The 23,678-nt window shown below is 39.8% G+C and overlaps 2 protein-coding genes across 2 annotated transcripts; both read right to left on the bottom strand.

Moving 5' to 3' along the window:
• Positions 1–367: 367 nt before the first annotated feature.
• LOC141700570 (secreted RxLR effector protein 78-like) lies at positions 368–712 on the bottom strand. Its single transcript, XM_074504279.1, has one exon. The coding sequence runs from the start codon at positions 710–712 to the stop codon at positions 368–370; it is 345 nt and encodes a 114-aa protein (XP_074360380.1).
• Positions 713–19,385: 18,673 nt separating this feature from the next.
• LOC141700569 (uncharacterized) lies at positions 19,386–21,047 on the bottom strand. Its single transcript, XM_074504278.1, has one exon. It carries the CDS (start codon positions 21,045–21,047, stop codon positions 19,386–19,388), a length of 1,662 nt encoding a protein of 553 aa, XP_074360379.1.
• Between the last annotated feature and the right edge of the window lie 2,631 nt (positions 21,048–23,678).

Below are 23,678 nucleotides of genomic sequence, written 5' to 3'. Positions count from 1 at the left end.
ATTCCGCCCCATACAATAAAGCTGGTCTAATAGCCATTCAATAAAATCTTCCTTTTAATTTTAAAGGAATCTTTTTATCACACAGTACTCTCGAAGCAGCCCTCCACTTTAACCATCCAGATTGGATACGATGAGTAATATCGGCATTTATCTTACCATCTTTATGAATCATAGATCCCAAATACTTGAAACTTGCTTTTGAAACTAATAAATGCTCTCCAATGCTAACATCAACTCCCTCTTCATCCGGTTCATTACTAAAATTACACCATATGTATTCAATTTTTGAATGACTAATACGCAAGCCCGAAGTCTCCAATGTAACTCTCTCCATTGTTCTAACTTCTCATTAATCTCCGACTTTTTCTCATTTACTAATAACTATATCATCCGCAAAAAGCATACACCATGGTACAACATCCTGGATTCCTCTAGTGAGTACATCTATAATTATTGCGAATAAAAATGGACTTAATGATGATCCTTGACGAAGTCTTGTCTTTACCGGAAAATATTGAGTATCACCAACAGGTGTCCCGACACAAGTCAATACTTGAGAATACATTTCTTGAATTTCCCTCACATATATCCATGACACATTTTTACTCTTCAAACTTGTCCAAATTACGTTGCGCGGAACACTATCATAAGCTTTTTCCAAATCTATAAACACCATGTGCAGGTCCGTCCTACGTTCCCTATATTTCTCCATTAACGCCTAAGAAGATGAATCGCCTCCGTTGTCGACCTTCCAGGAATGAAACCAAATTGATTTTCTGATACTGTAACCTTGCTTCTAAGCCTAATTTCAATCACTCGCTCCCATAATTTCATAGTATGGCTTAAAATTTTAATACCACGAAAATTACTACAATTCTGCGCTTGTAAATTGGAATAACTACACTAAGTTCCACTCATGTGATATCTTATCAGTCCTAAAAATAAGATTAAAGAGTGGAGCCAACCACTACTCACCCTCCTTACCTAAACACCACCATACCTCTATAGGTATTTCTTCTGGACCAGTGGCTTTACCTTTACCCATCTTCCTTAATGCCAACTCAATTTCTTCACCATTTATAGGTTGTATATTAGAATCGCAATGTGATTGACGAACTAATTCCCACTCAATCTCCTCTCCACTTATACGAGACTCGTTAAATAACTGTATGAAATAGTGATACCATCTACATTTAATATCATCATACTTAACTAACACGCGTGCAATCCTTAATAAATCTGACAAATCCCACTCGTTGTCGCCTTTCTCGAGCCTTTCCTAGTTTATAAATTTCATTTGCTCCCTCATTTGTAGATAGACCCAGTGGCGGAACCAGGACTGAAATTCAGAGGGGGCTCAAATATTTAATTATAGAATATCCATACTATGAAAAAACATACAATATTAAAAAAAATACAACTAACTTTTAACTTCAAGTAGTTTTACTATTCTTTTCTGAAGAAGTGATGGATGATAGTTGAATCCTGCGATTTTGCATATTTTGATAGTGTTGTAGAATAGCTTCGTTATCCAAACTTGCAAAAATAGCTTTCTCAATATATATCATCATACTATCATTCAGCCACACATCTCCCATCATATTACGTTGATAAGTCTTGATTATTTTCATAGAAGAAAAAACTCTCTCAACAATAGCAGTGGCAACAGGTAAAACCAGAGCTAACTCAACCAAAAGATAAACTAAAGGATAAGCAGTGTGTCTGCGTGTCTTAACCATCATGACACAAAGATCTCCTATACTTTGAAGTCCAGATAAATCTTTATCCATTCTCACATCATAGATAAAATTGTCTAACTGATTTGGCAACAACTCTAGGTCTAGTATAGAGAAATCTTCTGGATAAAATTGTGCAAGACGGACAAGTTTTGAGTTATTGAAACTTGAAAAATGAATTCCTAGGATCCAAGGAGCCAATACAAAGTAGTAGCTCTGTGTTTCCTTCTGTAAAACGATTATACATCTCTTGGGAAATAAGATCAATAACATGTTAAATAAAAAGGTTAGTAAAAAGTTTTACAACAGTCAACATAATATAAAATATTTAATTAATCAAGTAAGTAAGTAACTAACCCCGCAAAAGATCTCAACACGATATATATGGAAGTAATTAATAGCTTGTCCCTCACGCCTTGAGTGACCTCGGATAGGAAATACGTCTTCCATATTGGGTATTTCAATCAAATTATCATTACATAATTTCTTCACATCTTCTAAAAATGTCTCCCATTCTTCCTCCCTTAATAGCTGTAATTTAATCTTCATACTGCGAACCATTATCATAGCATTTATAATATTCTGGGTTCTTTGTTGTAAAGCTTCTGAAAAATCATTAGTAATTGCCAAGATAACTTTCATCAAATACAACATAAAGACAAATTTAAAGGTCTCCATTTTTTCAAGTAAGCCTTCTGCAATACCTTTTAATTCTTGACTGGTAGCATCTTGATGTATATTCACAGAACATGGGGATCTCGACCTCTTAGTCCTAATCACGAATTTATCCATTTATCTTGATTCCCTGGAAAAACACACAAGGAATAGTTCAGAGAAACTCAGCAGATTATTATCAATTGTTGGTCAGACATTTACTGATTTTAATTCCACACAGGCAAATTCACTTCATACCAAATTATTGTAACTAGGTAACTAACATCAAATCAAATTATGTTCATCAGAATATCAAACAGGGGGAACCCCCAAATCACAAAGATACACTGCTTATTCAGAACCCTCAATTAACAATATCTTTATGACTATACAAAATCAAAGCAGATACAAAAAGCTTAAATAATAACAATTTATTCAAGAATCAATCAAAATATCATACCTTGATATTTGAATTGAAATCTGAATCGGAGTGACTGTGAGAGAGCCGGAGAGGGAGTCGGGAGGGAAACTCGGAGTGAGAGAGCAACTGAGCAAGACTCGGAGTGAGAGAGCAACTGAGACAGTGAGACCAACTGCTATCCATTTTCTTTTCTTTTTTTCTTTTTGTTAAATTACTTAAATTTTTAATTAATTTTATAATATTTGTATTTATTTGTAAAATAATTACTTTTTATTAATTATTATTTTTTATATTTTTTATTATTTTTTTTACAAAATAAGTCCATCCATGACATTTATAAATTATAATTCTGCAAGGGTTAAAAAAAATAATTTTAACATCAATAATTCAGCGGGGGCTCAAAAGAATTATAGCTATTTTTTTTACTGTTTTTTGAGGTCAGGGGGCTCTAGCATCCCCTAGCCCCCCTCTGGTTCCGCCACTGGATAGACCTATATACATTTCTTCATAAGCCTTATCCTCCGCCTCCACAACAGCCCTTTTTGCTAGACGTTTTGCTTCCTTATAGAGAATTTTCTTTGTATCAAATTCCTCTTGTTCATTGCAGCATATAAACTCCTTAAAACGTGCTTGTTTAACTTTTACTCGCTCTTGCACATCCTCATTCCACCACCGAGCCTCTTTTTGATCATGAATTTTCCCCGAGGTGATTCCTAACATATCTTTAGCCACACCCCTAATTAAAGAAGCCAAATGATTCCATATTTGGTATACATCATCCCCAACAAAGCTTATTTGTTCCAAACCAATTCTTTCCTTGAAAATTCGTACTTTTTCACTCTTCAGATTTTTTCATAAAATACGCGGTGTCGTCTCCTGAATACCTACTGTTATCTTTCTCATCAAAAAATATCCATTACCAACAAACGATGTTGTCGTCACTATCTATTATTGATAATTGTCATTTACCAATTTTAAGCGGGTTGAATTTGAATTAAAAGAATTCAACTACCCGTGTAATGCAAAAAGAATTCGTGGACTAGATTTAGGCATGTCAACGGATCGGATTTGCCTAAATTCATATCCAAATCCATTTGAGTTTATCGAATTCGTATCGGATCGGGTCACAACCCGGATATTTTACATGTCAATCCATATCCGCTCCATTTAATTTAATGGATAATGGATCGGATTTCGGATATCCATTAATTCATTTATATTTACTAATAATTTTTAGCATATCAACACTCACCCTTATTAAACATAAACAACACGACACTCACTTCACCTTGTAAAACTATATCTTTAGTTTGATGTTCTTTTCTATATTATTAAAAAGAAAATACATGTACACAATTGCAAAAAACATGCACGAGCATTAACTTCAGACTTTTTTGCACTTTATTGGCCTGTACTATAATTAAATCGCACGGAGATGGCTAAATCAATAATCGTGCCATTGTGATGGCTAAATGCAAAATTACGTAGCATTTTGGGTGCTCCGCGTCCCTTCCGTTAGTTTCACAGTTAGATTGTAACAACTGCAGGGGTATTTTCGGCAGATGAAGTTTATAACTGCTAATTGTATATGGTTTGTGTATACAACTACAAAATTGCCATGGATTTGTTTAGGGATATGCATAACCAAGGGTGCCCACATGATGAATTTACCTACAATATGCTTATTGATTATCTTCGTTCTAGAGGGCAAAAAAATGAAGCTCCGTGCCTTCTAAAATAAAAGGAATCAAGTGGATGTGCACCTGCAGAAACACACAGAGATCCGTACCTGCAGAAGCTCCAGACTTAAACAATCCTGCCAAAACGCCAAACCCAAGCAGCATCCCAAATTGATAGACTCCAAAAGAAATTTCCGGGACTACAGAAAGACAAAAGCACAACAAAGTCCTCCATTCCGGCAAGAAAAACCAGAACAGAGAACAATCGACTACCCTTACCCAGCTTCCCAAGAGTTCCCACCGCCCAGACTAATCCTAAACCTACTATCTAGAAAAAGACCCAAGCAACCAGACCAGCAAAAACAACCCCTCCTCCTCGAGCTACCCTGACAAAACCCGAGAACTACACCCTATTCCAAACTACTAAACCCAACCCAACAAAAATAAAAACCCACCACCACTGTCTACAACATCTGCACCACCCCAACAACCACCTAACAGACCCAAGCCAAACACCCCACCCAAGGACAACAAGCCTACCCTGAGAAAAACCCACCCTCCCACGAACACCCACACACGCGCACACACACTAACACCCCAAAATAGATAAACTCCAGTCCAGCCTCTCCCTAACTCCGAGCATCTACTAACCAACCCCCCAAGACGAGACAGCCAAACAAAAAAAACTCTACACCAAAACTCGTCAACAATAAAACTCCAGACTTCAACCATCCTGATTTGCTAACAACTGAACCACCATAAACAAAATCCAAAAGCAAAAGACCCCAACTTTTACTACTACCCTCTGTAGCCTCCTCAAAAAATAACCAACTCAAGAAAACACAAGCAAAGAACATCAGAATCTCATTACAAATCTGCAACACTCCACCGAAAATCAAGCCACAAAGGAATTCTCTCCCAGTACAAAATTCGAAACCACCCAAAACTACCAATAAATCCCACTCCCACACAAATTTACCTACACTAAAGCACCCTTCAATCAAGCAAATAATCAAAAGCACAGAGACAAAATCCTTTCGATCTTAATGCAAGGGTGAGAGCTTCTGTTCCTCCCTGATTTTGAATTCCTGTATGAAGATACGAAGAATCGACTGTTTGAACGGATTACATATTTATTTGAAGAATAGACACACACACATGGATACAAGATTGAGGGTGTACCTGAAATGGGTTTTGCTGAAGATTCAAGAAAGAAGCAGATACAAGGAGAAAAATTAAATCTATCTTTTACACTTTGTATTTACCTATATATCCTTGCACTTTTATTATTAAAATGATAATCGACTAACGGAGTTAAACATACGCTAACGGAAGGGACACGAAGCCCACATAACGCTCAATAATTGTGCATTTAGCCATCAAAATGGCATGATTATTGATTTAGCCATCTTCGTGTGATTTAATTATAGTAAAGGCCAACAAACTGCAAAAAAGTCTTAACTTCCCTATGTTGCTGATAAATAAATTCAGATCATAATAACTATACTATAGGCTAAATTAATACCAGATTTTAGGCATTAAACATCTATGTGTATGCAGCAACAACAAGCAATAAGGCATTCTCATCTTAAATGGCTTGAGAGCTAGTACGTTCATTTTTGGTTCACTATATTGCAGTTCTTAAATTGTGATAGATTCATCCAAAACAAAAATAATTATCAAAACTCCATTATAATCATCAGATATATTGTTGAATAGGAAAACCAAAGAAAGAATCAATAAATAAACGTACCATAAATAATAATGAAGATTAAGTTTGATTTTGAATTAAAGTTGTAGGACGTGCTTGTGCATGAAACTTGAATAACGAACATATAAGATCACGTTTTAAGTATTAGGTTTAGGGTTAGGCATGCCAACTAATTAGATACTTAGATGTTAGATTATATACTATTTATAATAAATATATTATATTAAGTTATATTATATTATATATTTATATAATATATATATCTCAGGCTGAATTCTATGGAGTCCACTTTTTTGTCAGAGTCCTCGGAGTCCATCTACATTCTGCAAATAAAATATCTTGCAAAACGTGTTATTTTGCAAAAATTGTTACACAAATAGCATAACTTTAACAAAATCATGCAAATCTCATATATTTACAGTACAATATGTATGTTCTGCAACATGAATATTTATGTTCTGCAAACTAAACATATTTTATAGAATAATATATTTTGCAATGTTCTGCTTGTAAAATATATGCAATCTACAAGATTTTTGATAGAGTAATGATGTTTGTCGAAAAATAATATGTTTTGCAATATTTTAAGCTATATTTTACTTGCACAACATATATGGACTCCAAGGACTGCAATCAAATAATGTACCCCATAGAACTTAACTCACTCTCTCTCTCTCTCTCTATATATATATAATTAAACGGATCGGGTCATGGATAATCAGATCGGATTGACTTAAATACATATCCAATCCATTTATTATTCGGATCTTCTTTATCGGATCGGATTGTGGATCAGATAAATTTCAGGCCAGTTCATAGTTCATATCCAGTAAAAAGAATCCGGATCAGATCGGATCTCCACTCCATTGACATACCTAACTAGATTGACATTGCAGTTATACGTATACTATTTCCAAAATATTTTTATATCATTGATTTACCTAACTGCAGTACAATGCCCTCGAATATGACATTTACTCATTTAAAAATCAACCATTCATCAACTTTAATATAATGCTCAGTACAGAGTGGGTTTCCAAATTAAGTATGTTTGCCCTAAATATCAATTTGGGTGAAAAATGATTTAAAATATCATTTATAAAAATTATGATTGAAAATATTATTTCAAAAAATTTGAAAAATAATATAAAACGCTACATAATATAGCCTTCTGTGCCTTTTTTTTCAATGCATGCACACTACATGATGTAGATCGTGGAGTTTTTTTTAACTTTTATTGCGTAAAACGCTATGTAGTATTTTGCACAAAAACACTAGTAGCTTTTTATACATATCATTTTTTTTAAAAAAAATTATTTTTAAATCCAGATAAAAATTGTTAAACCCTTATTAATAAAAAATATTTTAAATTATTTAAAAACCCAAAATGGGATTGTTGACCCCTAAAATGTTAAAATTTATTAAATTAAATTACAGCCTTAAATTTAAATTTATTTAATTTAAAATTTACATTTTTGGTTCCTAGGATTTAGGGTCTTTAGGCCTTATATTCTACATTAAATTAGACTCTAGACTTAGGATTTAGGGCATAAAGACTCTGAACCCTAAATCCTAAACTGGTGGAACTTTGTTATTTTTTAAATATTTCTAAAATTCAAAAGGAGATAGCCAGATAGGTTAACACTAAAATGTTAAAATTTGTTAAATTAGATGTGTCTTTTATTCAATTTTTTAATATTTCTAAAACACAAAACGCGATTATTGAACCCTAAAAAGTTTAAAATTGTTAAGCATTATTTTGGTTGGCATCAGTTGGTTAAAGAGGGGATAACTATCCTCATGGTCACAAGTTTGAATCCTACGGGAGGAGAATTTATGATTATGTCTCCTGAGTCAGAATCTGTCACTTAAATGCGCTTTACCTTGGTTCACGTGATTTGCAGGCTATTGCGTGAATCCGTAGGGTTTACCCATTGCGCACTCAAAGGATAGCGGCTGCGGGTTAGTTACAATAAAAAAAACGTAACACTAAATATCATTTTCCGTCCCAAAACGAAACGCAAAAAAAGCTTAACAAATTAAAAAAGTACATTTAAAAAGAAGGGGCATTAATGCTATTTCTTGTAGCATTTTGGTTTATTTTTAAAATAATAATTCGTCTTAAATTGATATTTTGAGACATAATTTTCAAATTTACAATTTGGGATTTTTTTTAAGAAATGTTGATATTTTGATTCATTTCTCTCAAATTAATTAAGCCTTTCCTATAAAATAATAATTCAGTCTCCTCTGAATTTAACTCATTGACCAAATTCAATATTATATGTATCGGATAATTTTAAAAGAAAATTGTGTTGCCAACTAAGTGTAGATGCCTCTTATATTCCTTGCCAGAATTTATGACATCTAAGTGTTAAATATGTAAAAAATTTAGATAATATGTAAAAATTATTGTACTTCAATCTTATATCCCATAACAAAAATTATAAAAAATTATTTTTGATTAACTATATTTGTTCAAGAAATTTCTTAGATATAATTTTTAAATAATTAAAATATAGATAATATCATTGAATTATATCAATTTTTTTGGCTAAAATTTAATAAAATGATGATAGCCAATCATTTTACATTTTAGTATCGGAGATAAATGGAAGAAACCTCACCATAATGCGCATTGACTTTAAAAAGATTTTGGGGGTGTATTGATTTGAGATTTTGAAGGATTCATAATGATTATATATTTTAAAAGATTTTGGTAGATTTTATTTATTCGCAAATTTTAACGGAACTGATAAAAAATATTGTAAATTCTTTTACGATTTTATGATTTTTTTTTATAAATTCTTCAAAATCTCATGTATTTGGGTGAGATTTTAAAAGATCAAATTCATGACAATTCATCAATTTTTTTAAATAAAACAAAATTCATGAATTTTTGAATACCATCATATTTAAACGTAATTTTTGAAATCTAAATTGAATACCCAAATTGAATAACCCAAGATTTTGATAATTTTTTTAAATATATATTAAATACACTCAGATTTTATTGAAATTTTTACGATGCAATTTAAATAACTACATATTTTAAACAAATTTTCAAAATCTAAATTAAATACCCATGAATTTTAAAAATCCTTAAAAAATTCTTAAATTTTTTGATTAAATACATCACCTTGTTTGATTTGCTAATATTAATTCTAGAAACCTCAATGTATATCCACCCGTGAATAAACATCAAAGATTTTACTATTCTAAAAATCTTGTTATGCACCTTCGAATAGATATTAAAGATTTAATTAATTTAAAAACTTCATTATGCAACTCCGGATAAGTATTAAAGATTTCATTTGTCCAGTAATATATAGAAGAATATAATGTTATAGTAAGATTTTAGTAATCTTAAGAATCTTTGAAATTAAGACAATTTAAGGTTATTTAAAAAAAGATTTAAAATCTTCAGGATATTATATTATATATATAAAATCTGAAGGATATCATATATATATTATATACATAAAAGAGGAATTTTGTAATTTACAGATATTGTTAGATTAAGAAAATGTTATACTTATTTATTTATTTAATTCTCTAGGCTGCCTATATTTAAACCCGTAAATGCATTCTAATGGTACAAAGCCCCTCTATTTCTCTCTCTAGTCATAGGACACATGGTTCATGGCTCGTCTGGTGATGAGTTTGCGGCAGATTTACATGTCAGGTATAGTTAATTACACCGGTATATGTCATCCAAAAAAAATGATGTGTGCTGATAACTCCTGATGGCAGGGCTGCTCCTTCGACGGCGTCCTGGATCCTTCGTCGCTGTAGAGGTGTAGCTGTGGTTGGGTTCCTACAAAACAACACCGGAAGGGGGGTTGGAGTCCCGCGGCGCCTCCGGCGTGAGAGTAAGAACCAGCTTTTTGGGAAGATGAAGATGAATATGAATGCAGGGTGGCTGTGTGTGTGAGTGTGAAAGAATTATTAACCCCAAAACCTTACCTTTTTGGGCTATTTATAGCCCAAGGGTAGGGTTTTGAGGTTGGTACCTTTGAATCGTAGCCATCGGTTCTGGGAGCGGAGGACACCTGGTGGGAGTGGATGCTTTACACGTGTCAGCGCGGGACCGGTCGAGGAGTGTTCTGAGGATCCTCTGACACGTGCCCTAATTATTCCCATGATTGATGTGTGACAGTTGTCCCCGTCACGTGGTTGGGCCAACGCCTCACGTGCTGGGGTTTATCCAGGTTCTGCTTGCGGGACTGAGCTAGTCAGGAGTGGTAGTGTGTGGGACTATTCCTTCCATGAGCTGCGTGGAGTTAGGAGCCTAGGAGTAGGCCTCCCAGGAGCTGTATGGAGTTAGGAGCTTAGGAGTAGCCCTCCCAGGAGTCCTATAGAGTTAGGAGATTAGGAGTAGTCCTCCCAGGAGCTGTATGGAGTTAAGAGCTTAGGAGCAGACATCCCAGGAGCTGTATGGAGTTAGGAGCTTAGGAGTAGCCCTCCCAGGAGTCCTATGGAGTTGGGAGCTTAGGAGTAGTCCTCCCAGGAGCTGTATGGAGTTGAAGGCCTAGGAGTAGTCCTCCCGGGAGCTATATGGACTATCATGTGCCCCCCACTCCCTTATGCAGATTTTCTGGATGGGGGAGTGAATTTGGGTATGTTTGTAGGACATGTTAGTGAATTTGGGTGGTTGTCCTTAGCAGGAGTTGAGCTTTTCTTGCCCCCAGTCCGGATTGTGCTGAGTTCGGCGAATCAGGACTAAGGTGGTTGTCCTTAGTAGGAGTTGAGCTTTTTCTTGCCCCCTAGTCCGGATTGCGTTGAGTTCAGCGAATCAGGACTAAGGTGGTTGTCCTTAGTGGGAGTTGAGCTTTTCTTGGTCCCAGTCCGGATTGCGTTGAGTTCGGCGAATCAGGACTAAGGTGGTTGTCCTTAGCAGGAGTTGAGCTTATCTTGCTTGCAGTCTGGATTGCGCTAAGTTCGGCGAATCAGGACTAAGGTGGTTGTCCTTAGTAGGAGTTGAGCTTTTTCTTGCCCCCCAGTCCGGAGTTCGTTGAGTTCGGCGAATCAGGACTAAGGTGGTTGTCCTTAGTGGGAGTTGAGCTTTTTCTTGCCCCCCAGTCCGGAGTTCGTTGAGTTCGGCGAATTAGGACTAAGGTGGTTGTCCTTAGTGGGAGTTGAGCTTTTCTGGCCCCCCAGTCCGAAGTGCGGTGAGTTCGGCGAATCAGGACTAAGGTGGTTGTCCTTAGCGGGAGTTGAGCTTTTTCTTGCCCCCCAGTCCGGAGTTCGTTGAGTTCGGCGAACCAGGACTAAGGTGGTTGTATTTAGCAGGAGTTGAGCTTTTTCTTGCCCCCCAGTCCGGAGTTCGTCGAGTTCGGCGAATCAGGACTAAGGTGGTTGTCCTTAGTGGGAGTTGAGCTTTTCTGGCCCCCCAGTCCGGAGTGCGGTGAGTTCAGCGAATCAGGACTAAGGTGGTTGTATTTAGCAGGAGTTGAGCTTTTCTTGCCCCCAGTCCGGATTGTGCTGAGTTCGGCGAATCAGGACTAAGGTGGTTGTCCTTAGCAGGAGTTGAGCTTTTTCTTGCCCCCCAGTCCGGAGTTCGTTGAGTTCGGCGAACCAGGACTAAGGTGGTTGTATTTAGCAGGAGTTGAGCTTTTCTTGCCCCCAGTCCGGAGTGAGTTGAGTGGGGGAGTCCGGACTTGGAAGTTGAAACGGTTTTGGGGGTTCCCCCCCCAATTATTTGAATTATTACAGCTGTAAGAATTTGGAGAGACGTGCCTCATCATTACTTGTCTTAATTACAGTTTTGATGGACGAATTGGATTATGCCACGTGGCGAGAGTCTTTTGGTTTCACCACGTCTATAAAAGGAGACCCTGCATCTTTTCTTTTATTTTTTACCTTCTCTAAATTTCTCTTTACTTTCTTCCTTCTCTTCTCAATTCCTTCGAAGCTTTTCTGTCGGGATTTATTTGGTGTTGTGTCGCCGCTGCCTGGTCTTCTCCAACCTCTCCGTAATATCTTCATTTGTAAGCTCCTTTTTTTTTCTTTTCTTAAATTTATTGTTTGATTTGGTTTTGTGTTTATGCTATAGTTTGTATGCTTTTTTTTCGGTTATTGTTGGATGTTCTTGTATGTATATGTGTATATGTGTGTTTTTGTCTATATTTTGGTGTTTGATTCTGTATTGATATTGTTTCTGGAATTAGGGTTTTCTGTTAGGGTCCGGACTTGGATACTTAGTCCGGACTAATAGGCTAGGTTTTGGAATTTGCAATTGGTTTGCTTTTATGTGTTTGTGTGTTGTTTAAGTTCGGAGTAATGGGGTAGTTTTGGTTGCTTGGCTTCGGGGTTTTTTGCAGTCCGGAGCGCATGTTTAGGGGTGTGCTCTTTGTTGGGTCTCCGGACTGTCGCTTTTAACTTGTGATAAAAATGAATGATAGGGTAGTCCGGACCATGTAGATTCAAAGATAAATAAACTGTAGGAGTTTTAGACTAACCTTTGTCACTTGTTTTAGGTTTATGGTCCGGACTAAAGCTCTTGCCAAGGCCTACATAACTTGCTATCTGGGGTCGTCTAGTTCGGATTCTGAGTATAATAGGTAATTCTGAGTGAATTGAAATGGGTAAGAAAGCTTCTACTTCGGACTCCGAGGCCATAACGAAGCTTTCGGTTGCTAAGATCTCCTCGAGGAAGGTACCATGTAGTCCGGAGGGGCTCTGGGTTGAGAACCTCGGGTATTTCGTGACGAAGAGTGAGGAAATTGAGGATAGCTTTTATTATAGGAGCATTAGGTCCGGATATGCTAGGCAGCAGAATGCGGCTTCGGGGCCTTACAATCTGGAAGAGTTGGATAGGAAGTTTGCTGGTAGTATAGTGGCTAAGGAGCCCTATGAGTTGAAGGAGGAATACGCTGCCTTGGACCATGAGGCACAGGATTCTTCCGTCCGGGCTGCCTTTCAACTGGATCGACGGATTGAGTGGAGGTGGCCGACTCCGGAGGAAAGGATTTATCATAGGCCGGCTGATGGGTTTGTTCCGGTATGGCTGGAGCATCTCCGGTCCGGATGGAACCCGTACTGGCACTTGTTTCTCAAGCACTTGTGCAAGTATATATATAAGGTTTCTCCGATGCAGATTACGCCCAACGGTATAAAATGGATGACTTGGTTTATTACCACCTGCAATAAGTTTAAAGTTCAGCCCACTTTTAAACTATGGCATCACTTATTTCATTTGGTCCGGTCTGGTCAGACTCCTCTTTATGAGCTTCGGTTCCGGGCTGCTGAGTGCGGTTATGGGGGTTCTTATAGGCTAGTGATTCAGCAGTCTTCTTTGAAGTATTGGAATGGAGAGCTTATCATGCTGAGGGGCTTGAATTTGTTTTATCTTCCCTATATAGCTGCTGAAGGAGTCCGGACTAGGTTCCGAAGGGATGTTCTCCAGGGAGATGCGCTCCGGATATTTTTGCATTTTGTGAATGCTTGGGTTTTCAAATGACCCGGGATACCTTTATGATGTATAGGACTATGCATAGAATAGGGTGTAAGTACTTTCTCTTTTTGTCCGGACCTTTTGTGTGTTTCTTATATGTCTTTATTTGCGTTGATTCTGTACTAGTTTTGACTTGTGTTTTTGCTTTGATCCTTTGCAGGTTTGCCTCATTACAATCCGGACATGTCGTCTTCAGGGTACAGTGATGCATTGAAAGGTCTTGGTAAAGCTTTCAAGTTGCCAAAGAAGACTGCTGGCGGTGGGTCCGGATCGAATGCTTCTGTGGAGGAAGGGTCCCAGAGTAATGTGATCCCCAATCCGGAGCCTGAAGTTCCTGTGAACCAATCTACTCCGGAGCACAATGTTGAGCTGGATATGGGGAATGAGTTTGACAATCTTAAGGATCTAGGTCCTATTGGGGAGATTCCGGGTGCTGATTCTGGGCGGAGGAGGAAGAGGCTCCGGACTCTTGGGTCGAAACCTCCTAGGGCTGAGAATTATGAAGCTGGCTCTGGGTCCGGGGCTGGCAAAGGTAAAGCAGTTGATGAAGATTGTCCGGATGAAGGTGGTCCGGAGCTGGAGGAGAAGGTGGCTCGCTTCATGGCTGAGATTCCAACTCAATCTCAGTGGAGTAAGATGAATGGGTCTGGATTCGATGCCACTATGAAGGAGTGTTCCCGGCTCTGGGGTCAGGTACTTCTTCTTTCCCTTCTTGTTTATTGTGTTAGTTTGACTTAGAACATTTTTCTAAGTTTATCTGTCTTTTGTAGCTTGGTGGATATATGGCCGGATCCGCCTCTCTTGCTTACAATGAGATCAAAGGTTTCCGGAGCACTGTTGCTGATAAGGATGCTGAGATTAGCCGGCTCCGGGACCAAATCATTGCGAAGGATAATTCTTTGTCCGGGTTGAATAAGCATCTGGATGAAGCGACTATCCGGGCTGGTAATGCGGAGAAGGAGGTTTCTGACCTAAAATCTGAATTGGCTGAGCTCCGGAGGCAAATGTCTGCTGTTCATCCGGAGGCTGAGGTTATTGATGAATTTAAAAGATCTGAGGAGTACGATAGGGCTCTTGCCAATGCTGGTGCTCCGGAGATAGCTCGATGCTGGTTGGTTGTTGAGCGACATATCAAGACTAATCCGGAGGCCGATTGGGATAGCTTCGTCTCCGAATTCATCAAGGCGAAAGAAGATATTGAGCTCGGGTTGGGGGAACCAGAGCCATTTGACGGCCCCTGTCCCAGTTTCATTCCTTCCAGCGCTCCGGACTCTTGACTTTATTTGTGTGAACTTGATATTTGTCGAAGGATTTGATACATTTGATTCTTGTAATTTTTGCACGTTGCTCCGGGCTCGTTTGAGTCCGGTGAATTTGTAATGAATGCTTTCCTTGATGCTATTTTACTTTGTTGCTGTTAGTTTGTTTTTGCCTTAGAATTTTTTGCATATAAAATTTGTTGGTCAGTCCTGGCTAATCTTCATGTCCGGACTAGTGGCTGCTTTTAGTTAGAAAATTAATTCTAAGTAAAAATGGTTGCTCTAGTCCTGACTAATAGGTTGTCCGGACTAATGGCTGCTTTTAGTTAGAAAACTAATTCTAAGTAAAAGTTGGTTGCTCTAGTCCTGACTCATAGCTTGTCCGGACTAGTGGCTGCTTTAAGTTAGAAAATTAATTTTAAGTCAAAGTTGGTTGCTCTAGTCCTGACTAATAGCTTGTCCGGACTAGTGGTAGCTTTTAGTTAGAAAATCAATTCTAAGTAAAAGTTGGTTGCTCTAGTCCTGACTCATAGCTTGTCCGGACTAGTGGCTGCTTTAAGTTAGAAAATTAATTCTAAGTCAAAGTTGATTGCTCTAGTCCTGACTAATAGTTTGTCCGGACTAGTGGTTGCTTTTAGTTAGAAAATTAATTCTAAGTAAAAGTTGGTTGCTCTAGTCCTGACTCATAGCTTGTCCGGACTAGTGGTGGCTTTTGACAAATATGCAAGTTAAAGAGAAAGCTTTTCATTGATCATTCATATAATATAGAAGGAGAAACATTTTGGTTGCCTGCCAATATTGGCTACAAGTTTTTTGGTTGTTTTGTTTGCTTTACTACTGGTAGAATTTTCTTAGCCTTAGTCCATGCCAGGTGTTTGGGACTTCTGAGCCATCCATGTTCAGGAGCTTGTAGGTTCCTGGCCTGAGGACTTCTTTGATCTTGTATGGTCCTTCCCATTTGGGCATTAACTTTCAGGTGTTTGTGGGATCTGATGCTTCAGTGTCTCGAAGGACTAAGTCGCCAACTTGGAAGTTTTTGACTCTTGACTTCTTACCGAAGTGCTCTTTTGTTTTCTCCTTATATTTCTCCATTCTTTCCACAGCTTGATCCCGGACCTCATCAATTAGTTCCATGTTTGTTTTGAGTCCTTCTTCATTTGCTTCTTCTTCAAAGTTTATTGCTCTGTGCGAAGGAGAGCCCACTTCAATAGGCAGCATTGCTTCTGTTCCATAAGCTAGTTTAAATGGAGTTTCTCCTGTACTTGTCCTTGGGCTTGTCCTGTAGGACCAAAGTACGCTTGGTAGTTCTTCTGGCCACTTGCTTTTGCTTTCTTTGAGTCTTTTCTCGATACCTCGGAGCAGGATTCTGTTAGTTACTTCTACTTGGTCATTTCCTTGGGGATATGCCACTGATGATTTTTTGTGCTTGATCCCGCGCTCTTGGAGGTAGGATTCGAACTCTGATCCAATGAATTGGGGCCCATTGTCTGATACTAGGACTCGTGGTATCCCGAACCTCATCAAAATGTTATCCATAAACCTTATGCAGTCTTGCTGATTGATTGTTCTCATTGCTTTTGCTTCAACCCATTTTGTCATGTAGTCAATAGAGACTAGTAGGTACCTGAGGTCTCCTTTTGCTCGAGGGAAGGGTCCCATGATATCAATACCCCAAACAGCGAAGGGGATAGATGACAGGACTGAGGATGGTAGGACTGGGCTTATCCGGGACACATTGCTGAAGAGCTGGCACTCCTTGCACTTCTTGATGAATTGTATTACATCCTGATGAATTGTTGGCCAGTAGTAGCCTTGTCTTATGATCTTATGAGCTAGGGCTTTTGCAGACATGTGGTCTCCGCATATTCCTTCATGCACTTCTGCCAAGCAGTACTTTGCTTCTTCTGGGCCAATGCACTTCAGGATAGGAGATGAGAAGGTCCTGCGGTAGAGTACTCCTTCTTCGAGGAAGAACTTGGCTGCTTTTGCTTTTAATCTTTGAGCTTTTCCTTTATCTTCTGGGAGCTCCCCTTTGTCCAAGTAGTTTATGAAGGGAATCATCCAATTTTGAGTGCTTTCTATTTCCAAGACCTCTCCGGATTGAATGGATGGTTTGTGTAGTTCTTCGAAGTAGACTGAGCAGTCCAGATCTGATGAATTCCGGACTAATTTGGATAGGGTATCCGTTTGTTCATTTTCTTCTCGGCATATCTGAAGGACTTGGTGGCTTGGGATTGAGGCTAAGTAGCTCTGAACCAGTGCCTGGTACTTCGCCAGAGTAGGGTCCTTTGCTATGTATTCTCCATTTGTTTGCTTGACCACTATCTGGGAGTCGCTGTAGATTTTTAAGTCCTGGACCCTTAGAGTCCGGAAGAGCTTTAGTCCTGCAATCAACGCCTCATATTCTGCTTGATTGTTTGTTGCTGGAAAGCTGAAGGATATAGCTGTCTGAATCTTGAATCCTTCTGGGCTCCTGAGTATGAGTCCGGCTCCTGACCTCTCGGTTGTTGAAGAGCCATCTACCTTTAAGGTCCAGGCTCCCGGACTAATTTCCTTTTTTGGCTCCTGATCCATGTCCATTTGTTCTTGGTCTTCTTCCGGGAAGTTGCATTCGATTATGAAATCTGCAAGAGCTTGAGCTTTGATTGCGGTCCTGGGAATGAAGCTTAGGTTGAATTGACTCAATTCCACGGCCCAATTAACGAGTCTTCCCGAGATATCTGGCTTGTGGATTATTTTCCTTAGTGGTTGATTTGTCACTACTCTGATTTCCCTCCCTTGGAAGTAGTGCCTGAGTTTCCTTGAAGTTGTCACCAGAGCAAAGGCAAACTTCTCCAGTCTTGGGTATCTTGTTTCTGCATCTTTTAAGACCTGGCTTACATAGTAGACTGGTTGCTGTGTTCCATTCTCTTCCCTGATTAGGGAAGCTCCTACGGCTTGTGGTCCTGCTGACAAGTATAAGTAGAGAGGCTCTCCTGGCTTAGCTTTAGTTAGGACTGGTGGCTGAGAGAGGTAGTTCTTGATTTCCTCGAATGCTTTCTGGCAGTCCAGATTCCAGTTTACCTCTTTCTTGTTGGTTGTCCCTTTGAGTAAATCAAAGAAGGGTAAGCACCTCTCTGCTAGTTTTGAGACAAATCTCCTGAGTGTTGCTAGTGATCCTGCTAGCTTTTGCACATCTTTTTGGGTCCTGGGAGCTTTCATCTCCTGGATTGCTTTTATTTTCTCCGGATTGGCTTCTATGCCTCTGTTGCTGATCATGAATCCTAGGAACTTGCCTGCTCCTACTCCGAAGGTGCATTTCTCCGGGTTTAGCTTGAGTTGGTTCTTCCTTAGATTTTCAAAGCATTCCTTCAGATCTTCCACGTGCCCTGGTATAGTTGTTGATTTGGAAATCATGTCATCGACATAGCACTCCAAATTTCTCCCAATCTGGGACTTGAATATCTTGTTCATGGTTCTTTGGTAAGTGGATCCTGCGCTGGTAAGGCCGAAGGGTAGCATCACATAAGCGTAGACTGCTCTGTGAGTTATGATTGCTGTCTTAGGGATGTCCTTCGGGTTCATCTTTATCTGGTTGTATCCGGAGAAGGCATCCATGAAACTTAGCATTACATGTCCTGAGGTGGCATCTATCAGTTGATCAATGTTTGGAAGACGATACGGGTCCTTCGGGCATGCATCATTTAGGTCAGTGTAGTCCACACACATTCTCCATTTGCCGTTGGACTTCTTAACCATCACCACATTAGCTAGCCACTCCGGATACTTGATTTCTTTGATGATTCCTGCCTTGAGTAGTTTTTCTACTTCTTCGTCAATGGCTCTTTGCCTCTCCGAAGCAAAGTTTCTTCTCTTCTGTTTTACTGGTTTCCTGTTGGGGTTGACATCCAAGCTGTGCATTGCTATAGACTCATGTAGTCCTGGCATGTCCCTTGGACTCCAGGCAAAAACATCTTTGTACTCTCGGAGCAGGGATACTAATCTCTTCTTGAAGGACTCCTCGAGTCCTGACCCAATCTTCACTTTTTTGCTTGAATTGCTTTCATCTACTTCGACTTCTTCTATTTCGATTGCGGCCTCGATCTTTGCTTGCTCTTTGTTTGAAACCATTTGATGAATTCGGGCTTCAGAGTTCTTCTTCAGATAGATGTTTGCTTGTTCGGGTTCTTTGGTTGCTTGCATGGTAGGACAAGGTTGTTCTAGGACTCGATTTGTCTTGTCCAGTACCATGACTTGGTTGTTTGCCAGTTCCTCTGGACTTGTTTTGTTCGCTTCTTTCCTTATCCAGGGTCGGTGCTTCTTCATGCTTTGTTGCTTGCGAAGGACCGTAGCCTTCCTCTTGTTATCTTGGTGGGTTTCTGCCATAACTAACCCCTGGTTGTAGCATGTTTCAGCAACTCCGTAATCTCTTTTAATCTCTCCGACTCCCGTCGGGGTTGGGAACTTGATCTTGAGATGGGAGATTGAAGTTATGCTTGCATTATGGTTAGAGCTGATCTGCCAATGATTCCGTTGTATGAAGAAGGAGCATTGATCACATAAACATGAGTCACTTGGTTAGGAGCAGATCTAAAAATGACTGGCAGATACAAAGTTCCTTGGATTGGGACTAAGTTGTGGCCGAAGCCATAGAGTGGGTCTTCTCGACATTCATTTGAGCGGACGCTCCCTAACTGCATTCTATCCACTGTGTGCTTGGAGAGAATATTTACTGAGGAGCCATTGTCTATGAGCATTCTTCTTACTTCATTATCAAAGATGTCTAGAGTGATAACCAAAGCTGCATTGTGGTGAGGGTTGACTCCTTTGTAGTCCTTGCTGCTGAAGGATATCACCATGTCTGGGAGTGATTGGATTGAGAGTACTTCTTCGCCGAAGTCCGGGCTCCGGGGTGGGGAGTAGGATCCTCCTAGGACCACATTGACTACATTCTTACCTTTCTTCTGCGCTTCCCCTCTGCTGTGGTCCCGAACTAAGTATTTATTCATATTCCCCTTCTTCACTTGGTCTTCAATGAAGTACTTGAGTGATAAGCAATTCTCGGTTTTGTGGCCATGGGTCTCGTGATAATCACATTGCCTATTGTAGGGTCTGCTCTCCAGAGGAGTTTGCATTGGCTTCGGAGGATAATAGAAAGGCTTGTCTTTGACTTCTTTCAAGATTTCCTCCCGGGTCATGTTGAGAGGAGTCCAGTCCGGCTCCTGCTTCGGCTCCCGAGCTTGCTTCACGGGTCCTTCGTCGCTGTTCGACTCCTGCTTAGGACCAAGTCTTTGGAAAACCGGGCTTGCTTGTCTTTCTTGGCTTTGGTTGCTTTGCTTGAATTTCTTATCCTGATGATAACCCCCTTTCGGTCGGTCATCAGTGTTTTTACTCCTGGACCCCCCATTCCGGGTCATTCTCATTGCCTGGAGCACATCTGTTTCCTTAATGAATCTGGCAGCCATGGAATAAGCTACTGCCAGACTTTGAGGCTCCTTATTGATTAGCTCCACAATATACCTTTCGTTGTGCTCTGGGTCCAGGTTTCTTCTAAAAATACTTAAAGCTTCCCTCTCATCCAGATTTGAAACTTTATTGATTGCTTCCTGGAACCGGCGCATGTATACAGAGAGGGACTCATTGTCGTGCTGCCGGATCGTCTCCAGGTGACACATGTGCATTTCGTGCGTTTTGTTCGCCCGAAATCTCCTAAGGAAAGAGGCTCGAAATTCCTTCCAAGAGTGGATGCTGCGGGAGGGGATTCTGCTGAACCATCTCTGGGCCCCTCCCTTAAGGGTTGAAGCGAAGAACCTTGATTTTGTTAAGTCATTGTAGTAGTATATATGCGCTATCTGGTCGAAGTAGTTCAGGTGCTCCTCCGGGTCTCCCAGACCATCAAAGGAGTCAAAGTTGTAATGTTTCAAGTTCCGTTGCCGGGGGATAGCTTCTAGGGAGTGGCTGAAAGGAGTGAGTGTTTCTCCAATCTCCACTCCTGAGTCTTTGTCCATCTTCCTCTGTAATTCATAGATCATGTCTTTTAGGTCCTTCTGCTTCTCTTCTTCTTCATCATCAGAAATCAGCTCTGGAGTAGGGTCTCTCCGAGTTCTTTTGCTCCTAGACTTGGCCAACAGCTTCTCTTCTTCTAATTGCATTCTCTTTTGGATCTTTAGCTCGAGCTTTGCTTCCTCTTCTTTCCTGATTTGCTCCCGGACTTCTTCCAACTTCCTCTGTTTAGCAGCTTCTGCTTCTTTCTTGTTTTGATCTTTTTTGCTTTTCTTTCCTTTGGCTCCAATGCGGTCGAACACCGACCTTTTTGATTGCTGGGAGTCCCCGGACTCCTCCGGCTCCTCGTCTAGTTCTGCCTCTTCTTGGAGCCGGGTCTGCTCCTGCCTGTACAGTCTGATTGCTTCTGCTAGTTCATCGCTTGTAAGGTTGGCCATGTGCTCCTCGGCTACCGGGACATTGGTGTACTTGTACTGATTGAGCTCTATGAGGGTCCTGGCATCCCTGGTGTTTACAATTCTCTCCACTACGGGATCGTGTAGTGGTTGCTCCTGGAACGTTTCTCTCTCGGCTCCTGGGTCAAGGGCCTGGGAGTGGTCCGGCTCGTGGACCTGAGCACTAGCAGATGGTCTTCCATAGGTATTCTTTCCTAGCCTTGCCATTTCTCAATAATACCAACAACAAATAACAGCAATATGCCACAGAGAATATCGGCCTATGGTTGCTTTATGAAATTTGCAAAAACTACCCAGAATAACAAGAAAAACTAACAAATAGCTTCCTGGGAGCAGCTCAAGCAATTATATGTCACTATTCAACGATGAAGTACAACGCAAACGCCATATCCCAAATAGAGCAATAACGATTAAAACTAACGATAGCTCACACAAACGTGGCTTAAATCAACAAAACGGACTCACACAAACGTGGCCGAAATAAACAACATTCATGCTTATGGAAAAGGTGGGTTGCTTGGATTCTTACAAGTTTGAATAAATGGACTCTTTGAAGAGTTTGTTGATGAAGACGAATCTAGGGGCACCGAGACCCAAGGATGGAGCGGCCCCTCCTTCTAGCGCCAAATGATAACTCCTGGTGGCGGGGCTGCTCCTTCGATGGTGTCCTGGATCCTTCGCCGCTGTAGAGGTGTAGCTGTGGTTGGGTTCCTATAAAACAACATCGGAAGGGGGGTTGGAGTTCCGCGGCGCCTCCGGCGTGAGAGTAAGAACCAGCTTTTTGGGAAGATGAAGATGTGAGAGTAAGAACCAGCTTTTTGGGAAGATGAAGATAAATATGAATGCAGGGTGGCTGTGTGTGTGTGAGTGTGAAAGAATTATTAACCCTAAAACCTCACCTTCTTGGGCTATTTATAACCCAAGGGTAGGGTTTTGGGGTTGGTACCTTTGAATCGTAGCCATCGGTTCTGGGAGCGGAGGACACCTGGTGGGAGTGGATGCTTTACACATGTCAGCGCGGGACCGGTCGAGGAGTGTTGTGAGGATCCTCTGACACGTGCCCTGATTATTCCCATGATTGATGTGTGACAGTTGTCCCCGTCACATGATTGGGCCAACGCCTCATGTGCTGGGGTTTATCCAGGTTCTGCTTGCGGGACTGAGCTAGTCAGGAGTGGTAATGTGCGGGACTATTCCTTCAATGAGCTGCATGGAGTTAGGAGCCTAGGAGTAGGCCTCCCAGGAGCTGTATGGAGTTAGGAGCTTAGGAGTAGCCCTCCAAGGAGTCCTATGGAGTTAGGAGCTTAGGAGTAGTCCTCCCAGGAGCTGTATGGAGTTAGGAACTTAGGAGCAGACATTCCAGGAGCTGTATGGAGTTAGGAGCTTAGGAGTAGCCCTCCCAGGAGTCCTATGGAGTTGGGAGCTTAGGAGTAGTCCTCCCAGGAGCTGTATGGAGTTGAAGGCCTAGGAGTAGTCCTCCCGGGAGTTATATGGACTATCATGTGCAACATTGGGGAAGCCGAAACTGAGGTAATTACATATTACAAGCTTATGTACCTCTTTTTTTTTAATTGTTATCCTTTGCTTTATATATGTTTTGTTTTTGCCAAGGCTTGTGACCAGTATTGATTTTTGTTTTTTCAGATCATTATTTTTAAAATTAAACTCAATGTGAAGCTGCTTAAACTAATGACATCAGGCAATGGAGTTAATTCTGTTGCATTCAAGTTTGATGGATATCGACTCCACCTTGAACAAACTCTTAGCCAGGTAATCATTGTCAATTTATTATTGTTTCACCTATATCAAAAAAACTTTTCTGAGTTTTCATAATTTTTTAAATTGTCCTAAATATAATTTTTTGTTAAAAAATCGGTTGTTACATATTTCAAATATATATTTAATACAAATTCACATCACGTATATAATGTACATAATTAGGTAATGTGCATAATTGGTTGACTTTCACAAAATTCTTTATCCATCAAATTTATCTAAAAAAAGTTAATTACATTATCATATCCACCTAATTGTATCTTATTCAATTTATTTTGTTATATATTTTATAGGTTGGGATGGAGGACGGTGATAAGATTATTAACCAAAGGCTAAGTAGCTCATCTTGGCTAAGGGGTCATTTGTTAAATCTGAATGACATTTTCTGAACGACAGAAATTTCTGGATGATCTGGATGAAGAGATAATAAGAAAATCTGAACGGATGATGCTGTTTGTTAAAAAAATTTCTAAATTATCTGGATGATGATAATTTTCTATATTAACTTGCTATTTGTATAATTTTGTTTAACAATTATTTTAGCAAGAT

This window comes from Apium graveolens, unplaced genomic scaffold (genome assembly GCF_009905375.1).
Source record: "Apium graveolens cultivar Ventura unplaced genomic scaffold, ASM990537v1 ctg2518, whole genome shotgun sequence".
NCBI lineage: Eukaryota > Viridiplantae > Streptophyta > Magnoliopsida > Apiales > Apiaceae > Apium > Apium graveolens.
This window is presented reverse-complemented; position numbering and strand designations above follow the sequence as displayed.

Bases quoted from the DNA above. Each gene is read 5' to 3' on its own strand.
- LOC141700570 (XM_074504279.1), bottom strand. From the start codon at position 712: ATGGAGAAATATAGGGAACGTAGGACGGACCTGCACATGGTGTTTATA.
- LOC141700569 (XM_074504278.1), bottom strand. From the start codon at position 21,047: ATGCAATTAGAAGAAGAGAAGCTGTTGGCCAAGTCTAGGAGCAAAAGA.